Here is a 24,436-nt window from a genome sequence, read left to right as displayed (position 1 = left end):
GTTGTCAGAAGTGATTTGTCATGTGCTTTCAGTCACAAGTTTTACCACTGGCCTGATGTTCTGAGCAAAAAATGAGAATAGATTTTTTTTTCTCTTTTTTGGAAAGCACAGTGTGGTTTTATCAGTAAAAATACAAGATTTTGGTTGTTTGCTGAAGCCTTCTTTGGATTCCTGAGTTTGCATTCTCAGATGCCACATTGGCACTGAGTTTTAGCTTTCATAAGAAGAAGAAGGAAGGGACTTTATAACAAGCCCTGCAGTTAATGGATTTGTCAGAGTGTCTTTACTGCACTAACAGTCTCATTAAGTGCAGTTTCAGCTGAAAAGAGTGACAGTGACAAGGAGAATGCCAGCAAATAAATTGTTTCTTACAGGAGTGGACTAAGTAATTGATTTTTTTTATCCAAGTTATCTATGGGAAATGCAATGACAGTTGTCCAAGTAAACAGGAAAGAACTAATTTCTCCTCAAGGAAAACTCCTATTGATCAACTGAGCCCCATTAATCACCCACAAGTCAGACCATCAAAAGGAACTTTCAGGAAATCATTTTCCTTGCAATCCATTTCCCTTCCCCAGTACCAGAAATTAGCTTTGACATGACACAAACCTGGTTTGGTGATCCATAATCTCAACTGGGTTTATAATTCCAATCAGTTTAGAACAACTCATTGGTCACACAGTTCTGCTCCTGCACAGGGCCAGCATTTTGCTGCTGAGATCAGCTAAGCCCTGAGTTCCTGCCTAGATTAACAAGGGACTGGCAATTTCTTAACCTCTGCTGCCCCAAGGTCAGAGTTCAGGCCAGGACACTTAGGACACCTTGGCAGAATCAGAACCCCTCACAAGATGTGCCTCTGATACTTTGGTTTATCATAGAGTTATAGAATGGATTGGGTTGGAAAAGACTTCCGAGATCATCAAGTCCAACCCTTGGGCCAACTCCAGTCCCTTTACCAGATCATGGCACTCAGTGCCACGGCCAAGCTCACTTGAAAAACCTCCAGGGATGGGGAATCCACCCCCTCTCTGGGCAGCCCATTCCAATGCCTGAGCACTCTCTCTGCAAAGAATTTCTTTCTGACCTCCAACTTCCCCTGCAATTTCCCCTGGCAGAGCCTGAGCCCATCGTGCCCCCTTGTCCTATTGCTGAGTGCCTGGGAGAAGAGACCAAGCCCCACTTGGCCAGAACTTCCCTTCAGGGAGTTCCAGACAGTGCTGAGGTCACCTCTGAGCCTCCTCTTCTCCAGGCTGAACAATCCCATTTAGTGCATGACAGAGACAGAGAGTTCAGTGCTCAGCTCTCTTCTGCATGGTCTGGGATCATGCCTCAGAAGAGCCTTCTGTGCCTGAGAAGAGCCCTCTGTGGCTGAGAAGAACCTTCTGTGGCTGAGGAGAACCATTCAGGCATCCCATTTCTTGGAGGAGAATTTAAATCAGCTGAGAGCTGATAGAAACCATAGGTACCATCTCCAACCACTGCAAACCCCTGACTTGTTCCCACAAAAAGAGTGTATGATCAAACTCAGAAGAGCTCTGCAAAAGAGGTCTCCTGATTGCTCCCTAGGGTTAAATTTTGGATGCTCCTCTAAGAAGAGCCTTGCATGGTGTCCAGCAAATCTGGATTAAAGCAACAGGACAGAGTAGGAAGCCTTGGCATCTCCAACTAAGCTACAGCAATTTCTGAGGCTACTCAGCTGGAACTCCAGTGAGGGATCTGGATGGCACCAGACTCCAAAATTCTATGTGGTTTTCCCAAAAGGTCAGGGCTTCCTACTTTTCCCTGTTGCTTCACCCTTGAAAGGGTGCAAGAAAATGCTCCTGGGGGCTTTTCTGGATTCTTTAACATCAGTAACAGGCATGATCTCAGGGTTTTGCTGCACACAAAAAACCAGGTGCCTTCCTGCAAACTGAAACCTGCCAAATGACCCACCTCAAGAATGTGGCTCCCTTTTTTCAGCAGATTTCCAAGGAAAACAGTGCAAAGGTAAATCCTGTCCCGTCTTGTATCATGAGAAGTTGGTGTGAGAGACTCTCCTTTTCACATCCCTGCCCATTCAGACAGTTGTCACAGAAATGAGACAAAGCAATGACTGAGCCATCTCAGTCTTGGGCAGATCTAAGAAAATGGACCACCAGGATCAGTGGTTGGAGCTGCCTTGTGGTGAGAGGATCTGTCACCACCCCCTCCCCATAACCCACCAACCTGGATCTGGATATAGGGATTGCCAGGATATCTCTGGCATCTTACTTGGATCTGCCTGGGGGAGACATTGCAAGTGCCAAGGGAGGCAGAACGAGATGAAAATCTCTATAAACTTGTAGCACATGAAATTCTGCAGTTGCTGTGCTGACTTCAACCTCTGCTCTTTCTTCCTCATGTCTCCCTAACCATGTTTGATGATGGATTTGCTGCCAAACCATTCTTTGTTGTAATTTTTTTTTACATTACTGAGATGAAAATCAGCACACATCAATGCAGACACTGATATATTTTCATATACACATTCTGCTTAATGTAACTGGAGGCACGAAATCCTGAAACTTTAACATAAACTCCAAATTCTGCCAGTCCTGGCAGACCACAAACTCTCTGTCTGTCTTTCCTAAGTGGAGACTGTTCCTAAGAAGTTGCAAAGATTATTGTCCCTCACTTAACTTTGACACCTGAGTGTCACAGGCACTTCTCGTTTGAGTTTTCAAGGTTATTGAATTATGTGCATTGTTGTATTTCCATAGAACTGCAAACACTGATCAGGTGTTTTCAACAGAAGATCAGGTTTGACCTCAGAGGCTGTGAAGTCACTTTTGCCTGTTGTACTGTCCTAAAACAAATGTAAATGTTTGTCTTGGTTCTTCTAACCAGGTATCAAAATACACCACTGCTTGTTTAGGAGCCAGTGAGCTCTGAGTGTGCTGGAATGGCTTTATAATCCTGGTGACCAAGAGGACCAGTGGCATATTGGCCTCTATCAGGAATAGTGTGGCCAGCAGGACCAGGGAAGTGACTGTCCCCTTGTACTGGGCACTGGTGAGGCCACAGTTTGAATTTTGTGTTTGGTTTTGTGGTTGTGGCAACAAGAAAGACATTGAGGGGCTGGAGCAGGTCAGAGAAGGGGATGGAGCTGGGGAAGGGGCTGGAGAACATGTCCTGTGAGGAGCAGCTGAGGGGGCTGGGGGGTTTGTCTGGAGAAGAGGAGGTTCAGGAGGGACCTCATTGCTCTGCACAACTCCCTGACAGGAGGGGGCAGTGAGGGGGGTGAGGTTCTTCTGCCATGGCCCAGGGGAAAGGGGGAGAGGAGATGCCTCTAAATTGTGCCAGGGGAGGTTCAGATTAGAGATTAGAATAAAAGTTTCCATGAAAGAGTGGTCAGGTCTTGGAATAAGTGTCCCAGGGTGGTGGTGGAGTCTCTGTCTCTGGAAGTGTTCAAGAGGCACCTGGATGTCACCCTTGGGGACATGGATTGGGGGTGATTCTGGTGGTGCTGGTAAGGGTGGGACTGGATGAGCCTGAAGGTCTCTTCCAACCTTGATGACTCTGTGACTGTGCTCTCTACATGTAACTGCATTCCTCTGTGTGTGTGTCTGTCTGTGTGCAGATCATGCTGGAAGAGTGTGGTTTACTCCAGTGTGTTGAAGTTGTGCATGTTGGACATAAGGAAAAATTGCCCAGAATTATAAATGACTGTGCAGAAATGCAGGTTAGAAAAGTTGTGTCTGTTCTACAGGAGTAAAAGCTGAGATCACCTTTTTTTTCTCCCTGTACTGTCATTTCTGTGGTGTATTGTTAGTCCATTTCATTTACAATAGTCTTAAAAAATGCCAATCTACACACAGCAAAAATAAAGTGATACAATACACTTGGAATTTTAACATCAAGAATAAAACCAGTAAAACTTTACCAAAAAATCATCACTGTAAACAAGCCATGCTTTATGTGTTTAATTCATCTGCTTCATACAGAGGCAGCATCTGTTTTCCAGTGAGATGTTGCTTTTTTAGCTGTCCTTTCCCCAACTCAGCAGCTGGAATAAATGAAGCAGCAGTCAAAGGCCAAATTAACAGTTTGAGGGCCACAAGTCTGCTGGAGTGATGGCAAGAGAGGACACCGAGGAGAGCAGTGACAGGAGGGATTGTAACCTCTGCATGTCCCAGTACAACTCCCAGCACACACTCCCCTAATGCTGTTTGTATTCTGCTCTGTCTCACGCAGGTTCCTTGCAATGGTGCTAATTCCTCTGTTATCCCTTTCCTCCTTGCAGGAAGGAGGTGAGTGAAGGAGAGGTTCCCCTGAGCCCACCACACACCTCCAGTGTTGGCAGCTTCCCCCAGGACACGGCCCACAGCGTTGGGAGAAGGATAAACCTGCCTCACTCCACTCCCAAATGAGACAGCCAAGCATTTTGGCCTCAAGTCACGTTCTTAAGCTTCTCCCTGGATTCCAGCTCCCAAAATGCCAAAGTATAAATTCTCTTCTTTCTTCTTTGCTCTCCAGCTCCCCGACTCACCACCTCAACCTTCTCCAGCAGCAGGGAGTGAGGAAGCTGAAGGAGCAGCCAGGAATTAGGAGGGATGGAGTCTCAGGAACCAGTGGGGCAGAACAGGGGAGAGATGAGCTGCTCAATCCTCAGCAAGTGACTCCACACACACTCAGGAGATGCCACCAGGAAGAGGAGCCTGCTGAGGAAGGACCAGGAGTACATGGACTGCTATGCAAAGGTACTTGGTGGTGCATGAAGAGAGTGAGGGGCTGGCAGGACTAACAGCAAGGAATAATATAATGGTTTTAAATTGTCTTCATTCTAATGAGGAAAATTTTGATCAGCCCAGTTGAAATAATCAAGATTTTACCTCACCAGATTGTCCTGGTTGGAATCAGAGCTCTGTCACAGCTTGAATAACCAAGTGTCTGTGTTTAAGCACCACTTCTAGCTCTATTTTCTGTTGGAGGGTCTGAACCTTTCTTACCCTTAGATATCCCCTTACTGCCAGAGAGAACTGAGTGGAACTGAGAATAATACCTGGAATATTCTCCATTTTCTCCTCCCCATGGTTGTGCAGCCCTGCAGAGCACTTGCTGCTGGTTTTCCCTTTTTGGGGGGTGAATGCTTTAACAGGGGCACTGGAATTAAAGTGTATAATCCCTCTCCTGCCCACTCCCATTTTCCCTTACCTTTTACAATGCTTAATGTGAGCCCACCCAGCTTAATGTGAGCCCACCCAGCCCGATCCCTGGGAAAGGATCACCCTGTGAGGAGCTGGATTGTTTGGATGAGAAGCCCTAGACAAATGCAAGATGATAGTGCTGATAGCATTAACTACCTTGTAATTCCATTTTCGGGGGTTGGAGACCACTGAGTGATCTCCAGACTGTGTTTGCAGTAATAACTTTGCACAAAAAGGTCACTTAGAGATAAAGTGGCAGTTAATTCAAACCAGAATTTCAGGCTTAGCTTTGCCTTTTTCCCCTTCTTTGAAGGAAATGAGAGGTGACACAATTGGATTAGATACACATTTTAGGCTTTTTCAGAATGCAGGATATTATTTGCTGAAAAGATTGTAACAGTTCCAGGCTGATAAATGCAGTACATTGTTTTTGGCATGCATATGGATTCTTAAAACAAATACTCTTTACCAGAAATTTTGTAGAAGCTCCTTTGGACTCTCAGCAGTCTAGTAGGTAAAATATGGGCTTTGCAGCACTACAGGAAAATGTGAAGTTTTATAGAAGCTTTTCAAAGTTTGGCAGCTCCATCCAGCCTAACCTTCTTTATTTTATAACAAAGCTCTTGAGATAAGAAAGGGAGGGGAATAAAGGTGTACTTTGATGGGCAAATGTGCCAAGGGCAGAGAAATAAAAATGAGCAGTTCCAGACCCCTGGGAGGAGCAAAGGACCCCTTCCTTGTCCAACACCACCATGTCTGGGATCACAGGAGGTGAAGGAGATCTGCTCTGCCAAGGAATGTGTGAAAAGCTCTCTTTTAGAAACACATTCTGTGAGTGTGCCCAAATTCAGGTACCACCTCAGTGCAGATACAAACATATAATACAATTATTTTCATTCAATTGGCCTCCATGTCAGAAACTGCTGGCAGCAGGTACAGCAGCTCTTTTGAGAGGACCACTTCTCTCAGCCTTCTCCATCAGCCAGCTGGTTTCATCCTTGCTGGAGTTCTGTGAAATGTTTTACTTGCTGTGGAACTACAAATAGGGAAGGATTCACCTGCTTTGGAGAGTGTGCCTAAAACCAGAACTGGCAGGACATCTTGTAATGTCTTGCTTCCAACTACTGTCTTGCCAATGCTGGAATGAAATTGTCTCACTTCAGTTTTGATAGCTCCAGGTTCCTGGAGGTTCAACTTATTGGAAATCCAAAGCCTTTTCCATGGCCTAGGCCCGATGGCCAAGCTCCAGAATAAGATCAGTGTGGCTCATTGTGTTCTTCTGGACAGAAGGGGTGAGGTTTTGGCCAGCAGGAAGGAAGAGCCACGTCAGGGCCATGACCAGATGTTGCCTTCTTTGTCCAAACCAGGCCTGTCTCCATCACCAAGGTGGGAACTTGGGGTGTCCTCTGAGACAGACTCACCTTTGTAGCTCTGTGAGTTGCCTGCTTGGAGTCTTTGCCTTCAACTGGCTCAGTAGGATCTTATCCAGGATATTCACTGGAAATTTGATGGCTTTGGTTGAAGGAGAGTGTTTTCCTGTTTGGGTTTACCTGTGGGAAGCACCTCAACCCTCCTTTGTCCAAGTGCAGGACTGTGTTAAAAGACCGTTCTTGGAGACAACCCTCTAAGGTGGTTTTTTGTGACTTTTCAGGCCACTGATTTGCAAGGATGAAGAAATCTCACTACAGATTGGCTGGGATATATTCAAGGAAGTGATAAAAAACAAAGTGAAGGAAGTTATTGAAAAGTACACATAGTTAATGACAATCTAGATGAGCAATAAAACAAGGCAATATGGGGGAAAGGTAAACAAGAGGCTGAAGGGAAACAAAAGAAGTAAAAGTGTCTTGCAGAACATTGATAAAATCACTCTGAGACTGGAAAAGCAGGGAGAGATCTGAGGGAAGATCAGGAGAGCAACACACAAGGGCAGTGTGCTAAAGGGTAATTTCTGTGGAATTGCAGTTGGGCCATAATACCAACAATTAAGGGGAAAAAAAGAGTGGTGAACCACATAACCCAAAGGTGAAGTAAAGATAGAGGAAATATTTTGGAGCCTGCCTTAGCCAGCTTGAGAAGATTGCAGTTCCTCCCTGCAGTGCAAACACCATAGGCACGTTTGCTCAGTCCCTTCAGCAGAAAACTCTGCTCCAAGAAGGAGTTAAAAGCAGATGTGCTCCAAGAAAAGATAAATATCACAGCTGACCTTCTGTGGACAGATTCTGTCAAAGCAAAAAAAAAATCTGCAAAGGTCTTATTGGAGCAATTGGAGGGTCAAGGTAGCTGGATAAAGAAAATAGTGGAATGAACCCTGAGGAAAAAGTTCCTTTCATTCCAAGCAATCCAGAGGTGTAATTCATTGTCCTGATGAAATCAAGTGTCAGCAGGCTGCAGTGAGACACAGAAGAGGGGAAGAGACAGAGGGATTTCAAAGCAGGGTATGTTGAAGTGGTGGAGGGATCAGTGTTCCAGTAGTACATGGAAAAGCATGGAGGAAGGAGGAGCTCCACTGTGAGTCCACTGTCACTGTTTCTGCTGGATTCATCATATTCCGCTGGGATGTGTTGTGGGAAGGAGAAGAAACACAGGGAGAATCACAGATTCACAGAATGGTTTGGGCTCAAAGGGACCTCAAAGATCATCTGATTCCAAACCCCTGTCATGGGCAGGGACACCTCCCACCAGCCCAGGGTGCTCCAAGCCCTGTCCAACCTGGCCTTGGACACTTCCACGGATGGGGCAGCCACAGCTGCTCTGCCCAACCTGTGCCAGGGCCTGTTCACCCTCCCAGCCAAGGATTTCTTCCTAATCTCCAGTCTAACCCTACTCTCTTTCAGTTTAAATCCATTTAATGCACTGATAAAGACTATGCTTGAACACAGCACAGAGCTCTGAGGGTTTAGGGGGTTAAGCAATTGCTTCATATAAAAATTTAGTGAATGACAAAACAATAGGACTTCACCATCATTCCTTTTGCTTTCATCAGGTGTTAGAAATTCTAGATGTCTATTAGAGGAAAGGAAAATCACTGAAATCCGGATTTTAAGGTTCACATGAAGGTGCAATTGCAGATCTGCCAGATATTCTTAGGCAGCAAACAAGACTGGAGGGATTATTTAACAATAATTGGCAGGTAGATGTATTAGTTGCAGGTAGGAAAAGGAAGTTATAAAACAAGCAGCTTGTTATGTGCACCCTGTAAACTTCATCTTAGCCAGGCATTCTGTTGTGCTTGAGGTTAAAAGTGTGGCATTGAAGGGTTGTATTTAAACTTAAATATAAATGTATCACGGCAGTGCATGAACAGTGTGGGTTTGTGGACTAAGTGATGTACTCAGCAAAAGCAGATAATCAGGTACTCAAAGGCAGAACTTGGCACAATAGAGAATGTAAAGTGAAATCATTTGAAGACAAAACTGCTGGAATGCAGCTCTGAAGAGAAGGACCTGGTGGTCCTGGTGGACAGTGACCTGCCCAGAGCCAGCAGTGTGTCCTGGGGGCCATTGGGATCCTGGAGAGCATCAGGAAGGGCAGGTCAGGGAGGGGATTCTGCCCCTCTGCCCAGCCCTGGCAGGCACATCTGCTGTGCTGGGTCCAGTTCTGGCTCCTCAGCACAGCAGGGACATGGAGCTCCTGGGGCAGGTCCAGGGGAAGGTGACAAAGGTGCTGAAGGGCCTGGAGCATCTCTGGGAGCAGGACAGGCTGAGGGAGCTGGGGCTGTTCAGCCTCCAGAGCAGCCCCTGAGAGGGACCTCCCCATGGCTGGCAGTGCCTGCAGGGAGGGGGCAGAGCAGGGGACACTGAGGGCACCTCCCCATGGCTGGCAGTGCCTCAGGGAGGGGGCAGAGCAGGGGACACTGAGGGCACCTCCCCATGGCTGGCAGTGCCTGCAGGGAGGGGGCAGAGCAGGGGACACTGAAGGCACCTCCCCATGGCTGGCAGTGCCTGCAGGGAGGGGGCAGAGCAGGGGACACTGAGGGCACCTCCCCATGGCTGGCAGTGCCTGCAGGGAGGGGGCAGAGCAGGGGACACTGAAGGCACCTCCCCATGGCTGGCAGTGCCTCAGGGAGGGGGCAGAGCAGGGACCAGGCTCTGCTCAGGGTGCCCAGCAATGGCACAAGAGGAACGGGCAGGAACTGATGCCCAGCAAGTTCCACCTGCACAGGAGGCAGAACATCTTTGCTGTGCAGTGACCCAGCACCAAACAGAGACCAGAGAGGGTGTGGAGTCTCTTCACTGGGGATATTCCAGACTCACCTGGACACAACCCTGTGCCATGTGCTCTGGGATGGCCCTGCTGGAGCAGGGAGGTTGGACCAGAGACCCCCTGTGGTCCCTTCCAACCTGACCCATCCTATGACTCTGTAAAATTAGAAAACTGGAAGGAGAATCAGAGGTGAAATCAAGGCATGGGAATACCTGAACCTGGGAAGATTATGATGGTGGGAACACTGCAGAAATCAAGCAGATAACAAAATGCCAGAGATAGTCATGCAAATGCAGCCAAGGTCAGCTCAAGGAGAAACAGCCTGAACAGGTTGGTCTGAGTTGGTTCAGCCAAGGGGGCTGGAGATCCGTGCAGGGGTGCAGCCAAACAGGACTCAGAGGAGGAACAAGTTCCTGGGCAGGGACAGGCAGCAACACATTGCTCTGTGCCCAGTGTCTGCTGAAAGCCTGGGGGGTGCAGAGAAGGAAGACAATTGATGGTTGCCTGCAAAAGTTTTGATTTATCATTTAAGGTTTCAGTATAACTTGCCTGGTCTCCTCTATACCTGCTGTGATGTTTCACTGAAGACATTTCCTACCTGCTTCTAAAAAAACTAAGCTCAGATTTTCAGGCAGCCTGTGCCTGAAATCTGTGAGTGAAATCCTGTAAGACCAAACCATGGGAGGCAAACTTAGAGATTAATATTAAACAGTCCAGTTGTATTAAAGATCAGATTTTCTCCTGCAACTTGGCACCAAATGAAGCTGTAATCTGGAGGGTGTGCATCCTCATTAACTAGACCTACTGAAACAAATATATTTGCACTCCCAGAGACCTTTGAACATCTCTAGTCTTTATAGTGGCCTGTGAGGAGACTGGCTTTTCCTGTCTGCACACCACCTTTCAGACATATTTTCTGTGAATGATAAAATCAGGAGAGTGTGTGAGGGTATATGAGGCCACCTGGGTGCTGTGTCCTAATGGCAGACGTGGGAGTTTGTTCTGAGGTTGTTTATGCTGCTCAGCATCTCAATCCTAATACATGGTCTGTGGTCTTTAAAGCCCCTAGAGAGCATTTGCAACCATGGGCATGTGTAGTTTGGCATCTATATCCCTGTTTGAAGGCTCCTTCAAGTCGTGCTTTAGAGAAATGCAGAGCATTTCATGCCCTTGGCACTGATTTAACCAGCCAGTGGCAATGGATGGGAACGTGTACCCTTTTATTCCTTAATTACCTGCTTGAGAAAAGCAAGTGTCCCATCCAAGAGACACTCAAAGGGACAAAACAGACCCAGTCTCCTCTCATGGTGTGTCTTGAAGACTGTATTTACCACACTTGTCAATAGTTGTCCCTGTAACCCAAGAACTCCTCATATGAATATGGTTGTCAGTAATTTTCATTAAAGGCTGTTCTTGTTCAGTATCTCCCAGTGAAAGCTCCTTTTCCTTTACCTGCTGCCATTTGCAAGCCTAAACAGTCCCTGCAAACATTAAAATCAGGAGAGCTCTCATTCGTTTTTCATGCTTTTAATTTTCTGCTTTGCATGATGGATGGGAGGATTTCTTGTAGCTCAGAGGAGCAAACCAGTTATTCCGTGTGCCCCAGGCAAGCTGCCCTGGCAACAGCCAAAAATAACAGCCATGCTCCCTGCAAAGGTTCTGCTCAGGCTTTCTGAAGGAATTCACCTTTGGGGCAGGGAGCAAGCATGGAAAAATGCAGCCCCAAAGGTCAGCATTTTGCAATGCTTGTGGTGGATGAAAATAGGGGGTTCCAGTGGAAACTGTGGTGCAAGCCCAGCAAGGACAGGCGTGGCTGCCCCTCTGCCACCTTCTTGTCACGAAACAGTCGTTTGCTTCCCCTGCAACATCATGGACTGTGTCTGACTTCCTCTTCAAGAAGAGTTCAGTAGATGAATGATGACAGCTCTGCTTTCTACAAAAAAAATATTGATCTTAAAGTTGAGTTTTTTCAGCGCTGTCTGGACAAATGTTTGTGCTTTGAGTTGGGAAGATCGTTTTCCAAATGTTTTCATAGCAGGGATGCCATGATCCATGTTGGTCAGAGCAAACCTTGGGACAGTCTTTGTTCATACACCCTGCACTGAAAACTCTGTACCCTTCCCTTTATTGCCCTCTTTTCATGCACTTTCAGTGGTGTTTTATGCTCTGTCAACCTGAGGAGTTGTCTGTAGGCTCACTCCATAATCCTCCTTGATAAAGTTTGGCAAAAGTACACACTTCGGTTCCTTTCATTCAAGCCAGAAGCTCTTTTTCCAGGAAGACACATTTAAAATGCACAAAGGTCCTCATTTGATTTGTTCTGCCTTTTTACTGCTGCTTCCTGAGAGCTCATCAGTTCTGGGTATCTGAACCTGGTAACAGTAATGCCACATTTTTGTCCCAAACAGTCAGATTTTTACAGGTTAAAGTTCAGTAAAGAAAGCCCAAGCAGGTATTTTCACAGGGCTTTTACTGCTGCTCATGAAAATGATTTTCCAAGTAAAGCAATTCATTTTTTCTCCAATTATTCCAAAGCAGAGGTCTATTAAAACATCACAGAGTTTTAAAGGTAGGGGAAAACTAATCTACCTGCTGGACACAGCTGAGAAATATGCTTGAGAATTAGAGATTTTGGCTTCACAGTTGGAGAATTCAAAGTGGACTTTCCAGATTCAACAATCCCAATAAACTGAATTCTGACTGGGAGAAATTTTTCTTCCCATTGCTGTCCTCCTAAGTGTGCTGGTGAAGATGTGTGACAGGATATAACCAGGAGGAACTGAATATGAAATTTTGTCCGGACTGAGAAATGCTCTTTGTGCCGCAGAAAACACATCAATAGGAAGGATGGAATGGTTGAGGAGTTGGGGTTTTCCAGCAGTTCCCAGGAGGATTTCTGGTCATCAGGGTGGCTCTTAACGAGGGAAATTCACACTTGAGGAGAAACCACAGAACACCAGAGAGACAGTTCATCATGGGTCAAGCAGAGGACGATGACAGACCAGTCAGAGCTGCCCCCCTTTCTTGTGGTCAGTGGTTCTCACAGCTGATCCTTCCAGCTCTGCTTCTCCACCATCCCCTGGTGCAGCTCTTCCAGACCATAACCCTAGATCATGTCTTAGGCCAGATATCCTGCTTGGAGCTGAGAACAATATTCAGGATTGTGTCTTGCAGAGCATAGTTCTCCATAAATATGGATCCAATCCTACTGCAACAAACATGCCACGTTGTAGTTATGACCTGAGTGACCTGGAGAGTTGTCTGCTCTTGCTTTCATAAGGATGAGCATGGAAGTTTTGTAGGGAAGCATCTTTTCCTGCTGGGATGCAGCCAGCAATGTGAGCAGACCACCCTCATGGAGACATTTGTGCATCCTGCTGGCTCCTGATGGGGCAAACTGAGCATGTACCCACCACACAGTATCACAAAGCAAAGAGACGTGGCCCAGTTCCAGGAATATGAGGTCAATTTTTGTTGCTTTGGACATTTTGACCACTTTGGCAGGGGAGGGGAAATTAAAATCCCTTTTGAATCTGAAGCCCATTTTCATTTTCTCTCTGGTGTGGAAAGTCAGCTTGGATTTGAATTCCTGATTGTGGATCTGCCCTGGATGTGGGAAAGAACCAAACCCAGAGTGTGCTCCTTTCCACAGCAGGGACAAGGTGGCCACATGTGCCTGGCAATGTGTGACTTTTCTCAGGAGACTGTTTTTTCTCCAGAGTCTTCTGCTGCCTGGTAATCCTTTTGACATCTTTGGCGATAACATATCAGTACATCTGTCACCAAGAAGCAACACCTCTGGGCAGAAACTTAAATTTGGAAGCAGAGATTTGTTGTTGAAGTCCTTCCACCCCTTATAGAACAACAGCCTTTCTGAGGCACTGAAACTCTGAGCCAGGTGGATGAAGAACAACCACCTTCCCTAATGTGAAGAGATAAGACACATCTCAGCAACTGCAGCTTTCTCACACCCAAAATCCTTGGGATGAAGCTGAAGCTTTTGGAGGAATTAATTGCTGCAGTAACGGGGTTTCCACAAAGGTCACTTCACTTCACTAACAGAGCTGAGATCTCCTCAGCCAGATCCTTCCATGTGGAGTAAAACCCTGCTTCAATTATCTGCTTTTCATGAGCACAAGTGTCCCCAAGGAATGACAGTGCCAGCCACAACCTCTCCAAATGCAAAGGACATGTGGTGGAGGCCTTGTAGATGAACCACCATGTTAACCCGGAGCAGGAGATGGAACATTCTGTAAATTCCATGGGGCAGCCACTGCTGCACCATCAACAGGGAGGTGACAAAAGACAGAAGGAGGGAAAATGTAGATAGACCATCCTAAGATCACATGTATGAGGTGGGAGCAGGATTTCTGACTTCTTTGGGGTGTGAACATTCGTGTCCCCAACAGTGTTCACATGCTCGACCAGCACAGGAAGGACATGGAGCTGCTGGAGAGGCCAGAAGAGGCCCCAGGATGGGCAGAGGTTGGAGCAGCTCTGCTGGGAGGAAAGGCTGGCACAGCTGGGATTGGCCAGCCTGGAGAAGAGAAGCTTTGGGGGGAACTCAGTGTGGCCTTCCAGGAGCTGAAGGAGCCACAATAAAGATGGAGAGAGACCATTTCCAAGGGATGGAGGGACAGGACAAGGGGAATGGCTTCAAAGTGCCAGAGGGCAGGGCTAGGTGGGATATTGGGAAGGAATTGCTGGCTGGGAGGGTGGGCAGGCCCTGGCACAGGTTGGGCAGAGAAGCTGTGGCGGCCCCATCCCTGAGAGTGTCCAAGGCCAGGCTGGACAGGGCTTGGAGCACCCTGGACTGGTGGGAGGTGTCCCTGCCATGGTTGAAACTGGATGATCTTTCAGGTCCCTTCCAACCCAGACCATTCTATGATTCTGAGAACAGCATTTTCTACAGCACCTTCAGGTCCAAGATTTTACCCAATCTCATGGGAATTTCTATAATGAATTTTAACCCTTTCAGTTCTTTTTTGTTTTTAATCAAGAACTTCATCAATAAGAATCAGGTGAACTATTTGTTTCAGAGTTTGGAGGAATACTCTAATGCACATGGGAAAAATGCAAAACACAGAAGACTCTCTACAAACAAATAAAGAAAACATAGAATACAGAAAGTACAAAGTCAGATGAGAGTCCATCTGTGTTTAACAAGAGCCAGATTTGGATTAAATACTTTGGCCTCCTCCCAGGTAACAAGGACAAGAGGAAACAGCCTCAAGCTGTGCCAGGGGAGGCTCAGGTTGGACATCAGGAAGAATTTCTGCATGGAAGGGGCTGCCCAGGGAGGTTTGGAGTGCCCAGGCCTGGAGGTGCCCAAGGCAGGACTGGCCGTGGCACTGAGTGCTCTGGCCTGGGGGACAAGGTGGGCATGGGGCACAGGGTGGGCTCCAGGGGCTGGCAGGGCTTTGCCAAGGTGGGCATGGGGCACAGGGTGGGCTCCAGGGGCTGGCAGGGCTTTGCCAAGGTGGGCATGGGTCACAGGGTGGGCTCCAGGGGCTGGCAGGGCTTTTCCAACCTCAGGGATTCTGTCATTCCACTATTCTATAATGCCTCTTATTTAAGTATTCCAGTTTGGAAATTACACATCTATCTCCATACAATAAAGTCAATGAAAGTTTAGCTGCAGAGGATGTTTAAGCAGCTTTATGGCCAGGAAAATAAATTTAAAGTTGGGGTTTTTTTACTTTTAAAATCAAATACTTCCATGTGCACAGCAATGGGGGTTTTTTTACCATTTTTAATTAGTGCAATTTTAATCCTAGAGGTGTCTTGTACTGAGTGACTAGATAGAGTTCAAATAATGCTTGATAAGGTGGGTTTTCTTCTTCATTTTACTATTAAATGAGTGGTTTCAGTTGCACTGGATTTATAGTACTTGTTTTATAATCAAGACACATTTGAAATAACAATTCCATGGGCAACTCGGGCAGGATTCCTCCCAGCTTTTCACTAACCCTTCAGCTGAGGGCCTTGCTATTATTGATGCAAGTTTTCAAAATCCTACCATAAAACCAGCAAAAATACACTTGGGTGGATGTCCTGGATCCAAACTAGCGTGGCCAGCAGGCCCAGGGCAGTGACCCTTCCCCTGGACTCTGCCTTGGGGAGGCCACACCTTGAGTGTTGTGTTCAGTTCTGGGCCCCTCAGTTGAGGAAAGAGATTGAGGGGCTGGAGCGGGGCCAGAGAAGAGCAACGAGGCTGGAGAAGGGAGTGGAGCACAAGTGCTGTGGGGAGAGGCTGAGGGAGCTGGGGGTGTTCAGCCTGGAGAAGAGGAGGCTCAGAGGTGACCTCAGCACTGTCTGGAACTGCCTGAAGGGAAGTTCTGGCCAGGTGGGGGTTGGTCTCTTCTCCCAGGCACTCAGCAATAGGACAAGGGGGCACGATGGGCTCAAGCTCTGCCAGGGCAAATTGAAGTTGGAGAGCAGAAAGAAATATTTTCCAGAGAGAGTGCTCAGGGATTGGAATGGGCTGCCCAGAGAGGGGGTGGATTCCCCATCCCTGGTGGTTTTTCAACTGAGCTTGGCTGTGGCACTGAGTGCCATGATCTGGTAAAGGGACTGGAGTTGGCCCAAGGGTTGGACTTGATGATCTTGGAGGTCTTTTCCAACCCAATCCATTCTATGATTCTATGAAGGTGGAAAGGCAGCTGGTACAGGCAGAAAACATGAAGTTCTAGCAGTTCAATACTGAGATATAAAAGCAGTGTTTGGCTGAGGTGGCTGAAGCACCCAGAGCACCACGAACCAGGTCAGAGCAGTTCTGGCCTCCAGTCAGCAGAGCTGAACATTTCACCAAAGGGTTTTGACTTGGAGTGTGCCCTAAATATAAATTCTACTTCTGGTCCTGTGTCTTATATAATAATCTCAATTTCCTTATATCCCATGTCTGATTTTTAACTCATGAACTTGGGATTCATGGAAACAGAGAAAAAGAAATAAGGCTTGAAGGGTTGCTGTGGGTTTTCCACACTGCACACCCATTTGAGAAGCCTAAAGTACATTTTCAGTAAAAACACTGACTATTGGACTGAGGGAAAGTTGCAGGTGCAGCTCTGATGGGCAGGACTAACTTTTCTGCCAGAGTTTTTAGTTTCATGGTCTCTTTTCCTTACTTAGCTTTATCCAGAGCCAACACAAAATCTGAAAATGCCCTGAGCAAGCCTCTGATCTTCAGGGGATTTCCTGCTTAGCTTTATTGATTGAAGAAGTTTGGATAAAGTATTTCAGCTTATCTAACCCAGACTTTTGAACTCACCTGTTGTTGCTGGAAGGAGACAGATTTATAAGCTCCAGGACTGAGGTAAATCTGAAGAAACAAACCCATGAACTTATGTATTTTGAGCTACCAAATCAACTTTTCCTTCTAGCCCACCTCATGAGACATGTGGGAACAGCCCAGGAGCAAGTGGTGACCCCAGGAAGAGATCCCTGTTTGAGATGGTTGGCTTGTAATAAAGGAGTCAGGACTGAGCATAGACAGCTCTTGGCAGGCAGCTGGCCTGTGGTAACCCATGTCCTGCTCTTCCTCTGCTGGTCACACTCCCCACTCCTCTTGTAGGAGTTCCCAAACCTCCAAGTGAAGTCCTTCAGATCACTAGACTGGCAGAAAAGTCACCCTGTGGAAGGGAACAGACATGTGGCACTTTCTGTCTGATTTACCAGCTGAGGGACTCACTGAGGGGGTTGGACAAGCACCAGGGGTGGTTCAAAGGTGGGGAATGGGACAGCACAGTCAAAGCAGAGAGAAAATGGGGGATGAGAAGACCTCTTTGTGTGGCCATGAAGAGGGCAGTCAACTCAGTCAGGTTCTGGAGCCTCTGTATCTTCCTGGTAGAGAGGGTTTGTGGTCCTCCTTTGCTGCCAAGAGCCCTGCCTTGCTGTGGGTTCTCTGCTGAATGCAGCAAAGGAGACCTGTTTAAAGAAAGGAATTCACCTTTCCAAGTCAAGCATGCAAAGCTGGGAAATTCCCCTGCACCTCCAATTCTACCCTCTGCTCTGCTGGGTGTCTCTCAGGCTGGGAGAGCAACCCACAGAGCATTAACAGAACAGCAGAGGAATTAAACCCTGAACTGTTGTGTGTTTGCACAGTGTGAAAAGCACCTTTCAGAGCATGTCCTCAGGTTCCAGTCTCTCAGCAACCCCTCACAATGCAGTGGATTTCATGGTCACTGTGTTGCCATGAATGCTCATTTGAGGGATGTGTGGGACAAGCATGTTCAAATATTCATCTTCAGTTATGATTTGGGCATTTCACCAAACTCTTCTGGAAGAAAGAAGAGGAAATCTTTAACTGGAGGTTTTAAATAATGTCTAATTCAGTTCAAACATAATTTAATTGGATAGCAAATGAGAATTCTGAGTATAGGTGCTTTATCCCATGACACTGCACAGGGCTCTGCAAAGAGAAGAGCTCATCTGAAAGCAGAAAAAGACATTCACCAGCTTTTTTATATATAAATATATACATATATTTATATATAGCTGTTGCCATCTCTCTCATAGTAAATATAGAGAAAGACATGTGAGTGCAACAGGTTCATGGATTTGGGGAACAATCCAAGTCGTGTGAAATTCTTCAGTCTCTGGCAAAGTGAAAAAAAAAAAATCACATCTAAACTGTTGCCCTTGTAAATGTAAAACAGCTGCTGCCTCCTGACACTGCCTGAATTCCTACACACTCCACCACTTGACTGCAGAATTCCAGCCTCTAGTTTCTTATGGTTGTATATCATGACATTATGAATATCTGTTAATGGCATTTAAATCCCCTGTTTACCAGGGATTTTGCTTTTGCTAATGTGCCCTCTGGGAATTTAAGGCAGGCAGGGCTTTGGGAGCAAACCACTCACCCCATGTGTTGTTTCCCTCAAGGAAAAGGGAAGGAAGTGAACCTGGCAGCAGTTGGGCTGTGGGATGTGCCTGCAGGTGATGCTGAGCTGCAGGTGTATTGGGATATGTAATTCCTAGCAGAATATTCCCCTTGAAATATGGACATAGAAGAATATTGAGTGTTGTGTTCAGTTCTGGGCCCCTCAGTTGAGGAAAGAGATTGAGGGGCTGGAGCGGGGCCAGAGAAGAGCAACGAGGCTGGAGAAGGGACTGGAGCACAAGTGCTGTGGGGAGAGGCTGAGGGAGCTGGGGGTGTTCAGCCTGGAGAAGAGGAGGCTCAGAGGTGACCTCAGCACTGTCTGGAACTGCCTGAAGGGAAGTTCTGGCCAGGTGGGGGTTGGTCTCTTCTCCCAGGCACTCAGCAATAGGACAAGGGGGCACGATGGGCTCAAGCTCTGCCAGGGGAAATTGAAGTTGGAGATCAGAAAGAAATTCTTTGCAGAGAGAGTGCTCAGGCATTGGAATGGGCTGCCCAGAGAGGGGGTGGATTCCCCATCCCTGGAGGTTTTTCAACTGAGCTTGGCTGTGGCACTGAGTGCCATGATCTGGTAAAGGGACTGGAGTTGGACCAAGGGTTGGACTTGATGATCTTGGAGGTCTTTTCCAACCCCATCCATTCTATGGTTCTGTGATTCTATGAATGATGTCCAAGGGTTATCACATTTACCTTTCTGGTGCTGCAGCCACTTCCCTTTCACTGCTGCTCTCTGCATCCAGTTCTGGGAATGCCATCAAATCCCAGCGTGGTACCAACGGTCCAGGCTTTGCATCCCCTCTGTGTTCAAAGTACCTGATTTCCCCTGCTCAAAGCAGGGCTGTCTGTGCTCTCTGCAGCCAGGAAACAAGAGTAGAGAGGCACTGGAGCAGACCCAGAAGGAGTCATCAAAGGGAGAGAGTGTTGTGACTAAACTTTGGTGGTCAGGGATTCGGCTGCTACAGCTCAGTGTGTCACAACCATAGCACGAATTTATTCCACATGAGTTTCAGGCTCCCTTTTTGCCAACAGGAAAGGGGTGATCAATAATGTTGACTCTTTCTTCTTCTTCCTCTTTTCTTAGTATTATACAACCGCTCATTGCCTTATTTATTTAGGAAATAAGGCCTTGAGGGGACTTTGATCAGCCTGGCTGAAGTTTCTTCAAAGATTAACTGACTTCTTTAGAAGTAAATCAGCTTCCTCTGAAACAGGTATTTGTTCACCACCTAACTGGGTGTCGAGTGCTGTGCAGTTATAAAGTTTGCTGGGCTCAGCTGTAGATTTCCTCAACACACTCTGCTGACATCACTGAGTCTCCTCTCAGACTATTTTCTTTTTTTTTTTTTCCCCTCTCTTTCTCCCTCCCTCCCTCTCCTCCCTCCCTCTCTCCAGTTTCTTTATTCAGGTAATTCCAACTCAGGCTTATTTCAACTTGTTTTGGACTGACAGCGAGGGAAGGGAGACTCTCTGAGGGGTTTATTTTGTGGTGTGTTTTCTGTTGTTTTTTGGTTGTTGTTTTTTTTTTTTTAACATGCACACATGCTTTACTGAAAAAACATCCAACCTCTTATAAAAAAAAGGATTGTTTGACTTGTCATGACGATAACATCTAGTAAGGAATCTGAACATTGCTCCTTTACAGGTAAGAGGCATTTGTCAAAAATACATACATGCTTAGCAGTGCTTTGGAAGCTGCGTGGAACTGGAAGCCAAGGAGTAGGTGCTTTTCCTATTTTCCTTTTATTTGAGTGGTTTAAGGGTTTAGAAACTGTGTGTAAAAGGAAAAATGTTTATAAGACTGTGCCTTCTTGTGAATTTGGGGATACAGGCAGTTCAGTGACAACGCAAAACCTGCCATGGTTTGGTCTTTCCACTGGTGGGAGATAATGAATGGGTGGTTTGTGGCTGATGTTTTTATGTGTATTTATATGTTTATAGGTCTTTGTAACTGTTCTCCTGCCAGAAATTTTTCCTTGTAGAAATCTATAGTGCTTTATAGGGTGTTAGAAGCATAACTTTCAGTCAGCTCTTGCTTTTTATTCATTGCAGAAATCAGTTTTCATTGGCATAGTGGGAAAACTTGCCTAGAACTTTATCCTGTCCCTTTTACCTGTCTGTGTAAGAAAAGAGAATGTGAGTTTTCTGTGGTGGGTATAAAGAATGTGAACATGTCTGAGTTGGAGAACTTCAGGCATTGTCTCCCAACTTTTGCCTACTTGTTTATGGCAGGTTTGGCTTTTCCTCACTGACCACAGTCTCAGCCTGGGGTGCAAATCCCCCTCTCCTTCAGTGCAGCTCCATTTTCGCCTCCCTTTTTATTTTTACTTTGGGATCCTACTGTAATGAGATTCACAGATAAGTCCTTTTATTCCTCCATGACGTGCTGGTTGTAAAAAAGATCAAAGCTGCCTTTCCTTTGTGAACCAGGAGTACCTACATTACTTTTTAACTAACCTTGTTCCCTCACTTGCCTTTGGCTATATTGTATTTAGAGGTATTTTTAGGGTCTTTCTGATCACACTGCCTGTGTACCCGTCTACAGTGTATGTGTTTTGCTGTGATATCATTACCTGTGAGATATTTTATTTTTAATTGAAGGGGAAAGAAGGCAATTTGCTGCTAAAGAAACATCTTCTTTATTTCCTTGCTTGTAAAATGTCACTGCGCTCTCTGCACTAACAACCAACTTATAGGGGGGAGGAAGCAAAGTCTGGCACGTAACACAGTGCTGGTTGTACAGCACAAAGTGGCATTGCTTTTAAAAAGCAAAGTGTAGACCAGACCAAAACCTTCCCCATGAATTCCATCCCAGCAAATGAGGCATGGCCTGGAGACAAAAACAGCAGCAGATGACTTGGGCTTCACTCTTCCAACATACATCCAATAATTCAGCCCTGTTGCTTTTTATAGAATTTCAAGGGAAAACAAATAGTTCTTTTTTATCCTGGCTCCCTATGCAAGGAAGCAAACAAGCCCTGATGGCAGATGAATTTCTAATTTGTCTAGATTTCACTAAAGCAGTCTGGAATATTATTCCTGCCTCCTGTCCTGGTTCCCTCTCCCAAGACACAGTTCCCAGAGACAGACTGTATTCTTTGGGAACAGGTAGAGGAAGAACCAAGAAAAACAGAGGTGTAACTTTTGCAGCCTGAACCTCAGAACATTTCAAAATAAATTTTGATTGACTTTGCTTCCAGGTAAAACAAAGTAGATTTTGGAATGATGTATTTTTGGTTTATCTGTTTGTTTGTTTGTTTGTTTGTTTGTTTAATGGAAGGAAGCCTTTACCTCATAAGCTACAATGTGGATGAAAATTAGAAAAATTACTGGTTGGTGTATCAAACACTTAAAATCCAAAGTATGTGTATTTTGAGGGGGGGTAGAGCCATGTATTCTGTCACACTGAAATCACAGAATCACAGACTATTCTGAGTTGGAAGGGACCCACAAGGATCATCAAGTCCAACTCTTAAGTCAATGGCCCATATAGGGGATTGAACCCTTGACCTTGGCATTATTACAACCAAGTTTTAACCAACCGTGTCAGTCCAAATGGATTCACTAAATGCTAAATATCTGAAGGATCTCTTTTCATCCCTTGGGATGAGAGAACATTCATGAATGACTTGAATGAGTTACCACAGGCTGGAGGATCATTTTAGGCTTCATGTTTGTTAATAGGGCAAATAGCTTGGGGTTAATAAGGCAAATAGCTTGGTAAAAATCACATGCATGGTCCTGGAGTAAACTGCTGGAAAAAGCAGCTCCCTGAATTTTGTACTGGCTGTGCACAAATTGAAGTGCCTGTTCATCCCTTATCTATCCTGAATGGTGTGAAATGCATGTGGAGAGCAGCCCAAACCAGTGGGTACAGCACTAACCAGAGCATCTCTGCCTCCTGCTCAAGCTGAAATGGGCTTTGTCTGACTGGCACACTCACAGAAAGTCAGAGGTGTGGTGGGCAGGGAGGGAGCAAGAAATCATAGAATCATAGAATGGATCGGATTGCAAAAGACCTCCAAGATCATCAACTCCAACCCTTGGGCCAACTCCAGTCCCTTTACCAGATCATGGCACTCAGTGCCACGACCAAGCTCAGCTGAAAAACCTCCAGGGATGGGGAATCCACCCCCTCTCTGGGCAGCCCATTCCAATGCCTGAGCACTCTCTCTGCAAAGAAGTTTTTTCTGCTCTCCAACTTCAATTTGCCCTGGCAGAGCTTGAGCCCATCGTGCCCCCTTGTCCTACTGCTGAGTGCCTGGGAGAAGAGACCAACCCCACCTGGTTAGAACATCCCTTCAGGTAGATACCTGAGTGCTCCAGGTATCATCATCCTTTGCTGGACAAATGCTGCATTTTGGGGCTAACACATCTGCAGGTATTTACACCTGCTGGGGAGAAAGGTTTTGCAAACCTTCCCCTGCCTCTGGGGAAAGGCTGGAAATGAACTGCTGGGACACAGGTTGGACTGACCACGTGCAGTTTCCCCCTGGCTGCAGGACACCCTTGGAGACACCAAGGCTGGAAGAATCCTTGCTGAGGAGTCCTGGCTCACTCTGCTGCTGTTGGTGGTGGGCACCTGAGCATTTTTGATCTATTCCATGCCCCTTCCCTCCCTGCTCCGTGTCTCCTCATGTAGGAGAGCCTTTCTAGCTGCCTTTTGGTGGCCTCCCGGGAGAGCTTCTGGATTAAGAAATTCTTTCTCCCACTTTGTTCAAAGCAGAAACTAAAATCTGACCTTCAGGGCATGTGTTTGAGGTGGAGGGGGGTTTGGAAACTGCTGTTTGGTCCCTTTCCAACCCACACCTGACTCCTTTCTGGTTGCTTTTCTCCTGGAGGTTGATTTGTCTGTGCTTAGAGAGCCACATTCTCTTTGGAACTCATAAGAGGGAAAGTAAAATAAATAAATTTTGACTGGGACAATAGTAGGTCCTGATTAGATTAATTTAATCTCTATTGCTTTAACTGAGGTGTTTCACTGCTTGTTAAATCACAGCTTGCAGGACACCTCTCTGGTTTTACATGATGAGTTTTCCTTATCTACAATTAGCACTTTTGCATCGAGACAATATGATAAAAATGTTTGTCTGTCAAGTGAATTACCATAATCTGTAGGGAAGCAACTTATATAACAGTGCACCTGCTTAGATGACTTGTAAGGGAAATTCTTAGCATGAAGTCATGAAAAGGGTAAAATATATTGGAATAGAAATTTTCCCTTTTCCTCACCAGAATTACACAGCCTGAAAAAACATATAATAAAATGTATAGAAATATAATAAAATAAAAAGAAATAAAAAGAAATTAAATAAAATAAAAAGAAATAAAATGAAATAAAAAGAAATAAAATGAAATAAAGAGAAATCAAATAAAAAGAAATAAAAAGAAATTAAATAAAATAAAAAGAAATAAAATGAAATAAAAAGAAATAAAATGAAATAAAGAGAAATCAAATAAAAAGAAATAAAAAGAAATAAAAAGAAATAAAAAGAAATAAAAAGAAATAAAATGAAATAAAAAGAAATAAAATGAAATAAAGAGAAATCAAATAAAAAGAAATAAAATAAAATAAAGTAGAATAAAATAAAATAAAATAAAATAAAACAAAATAAAATAAAATAAAATAAAATAAAACAAAATAATAAAATAAAAAATAAAAATAAAAATATAATAAAAAATAAAATAAAATAAAAAACAAAATAAAATTAATAAAATAAAACATAAAATAAAATAAAATAAAATGAAATAATGAAATGAAATGAAATGAAATGAAATATAAAAGAATAGAAAAATATAAAATGAAATGAAAATAAATTAAATAAAATAAATAAATAAAGTAAAATAAAATAAAGTAAAATAAAATAAAGTAAAGTAAAATAAAATAAAATAAAATAAAATAAAGTAAAATAAAATAAAATAAAATAAAGTAAAATAAAATAAAATAAAGTAAAATAAAATAAAATAAAATAAAATAAAATAAAATAAAATAAAATAAAATAAAATAAAATAAAATAAAATAAAATAAAATAAATAGAATAAAATAAGTTTTCCCAACATTTTGGCCAGTAAGGATTTTAATTCCACACAATATCTCCCAAGGAAAATACTAAGCAGAAAATGCCTCTAAGACCTTCTGACCTTGTCTATAAAGTTCCCTCCAAGTGTTCCCTTGTTTTCTGCTCAG

General features: G+C 44.9%; 1 protein-coding gene across 11 annotated transcripts in view; it reads left to right on the top strand.

Moving 5' to 3' along the window:
* The first annotated feature begins 4,695 nt into the window (after nt 1–4,695).
* The window catches only part of KCNJ15 (potassium inwardly rectifying channel subfamily J member 15), a 42,221-nt gene continuing 22,480 nt past the window's right edge, over nt 4,696–24,436 (top strand). For 5 of the 11 annotated variants that reach the window (XR_011698789.1, XM_071566894.1, XM_071566849.1 and 2 more), the window contains exon 1: nt 19,481–19,894. Coding sequence is in view for 2 of the 11 variants with exons in the window: in XM_071566864.1 (XP_071422965.1) it covers nt 19,923–19,972 (50 nt within the window). In the remaining 9 variants the exon portion in view is untranslated. The other 6 variants (XM_071566908.1, XM_071566917.1, XM_071566883.1 and 3 more) reach the window with 5 other exon arrangements.

The sequence above is a fragment of the Pithys albifrons genome, chromosome 1, assembly GCF_047495875.1.
Source record: "Pithys albifrons albifrons isolate INPA30051 chromosome 1, PitAlb_v1, whole genome shotgun sequence".
Taxonomy (NCBI): Eukaryota; Metazoa; Chordata; class Aves; order Passeriformes; family Thamnophilidae; genus Pithys; species Pithys albifrons.
This window is presented reverse-complemented; position numbering and strand designations above follow the sequence as displayed.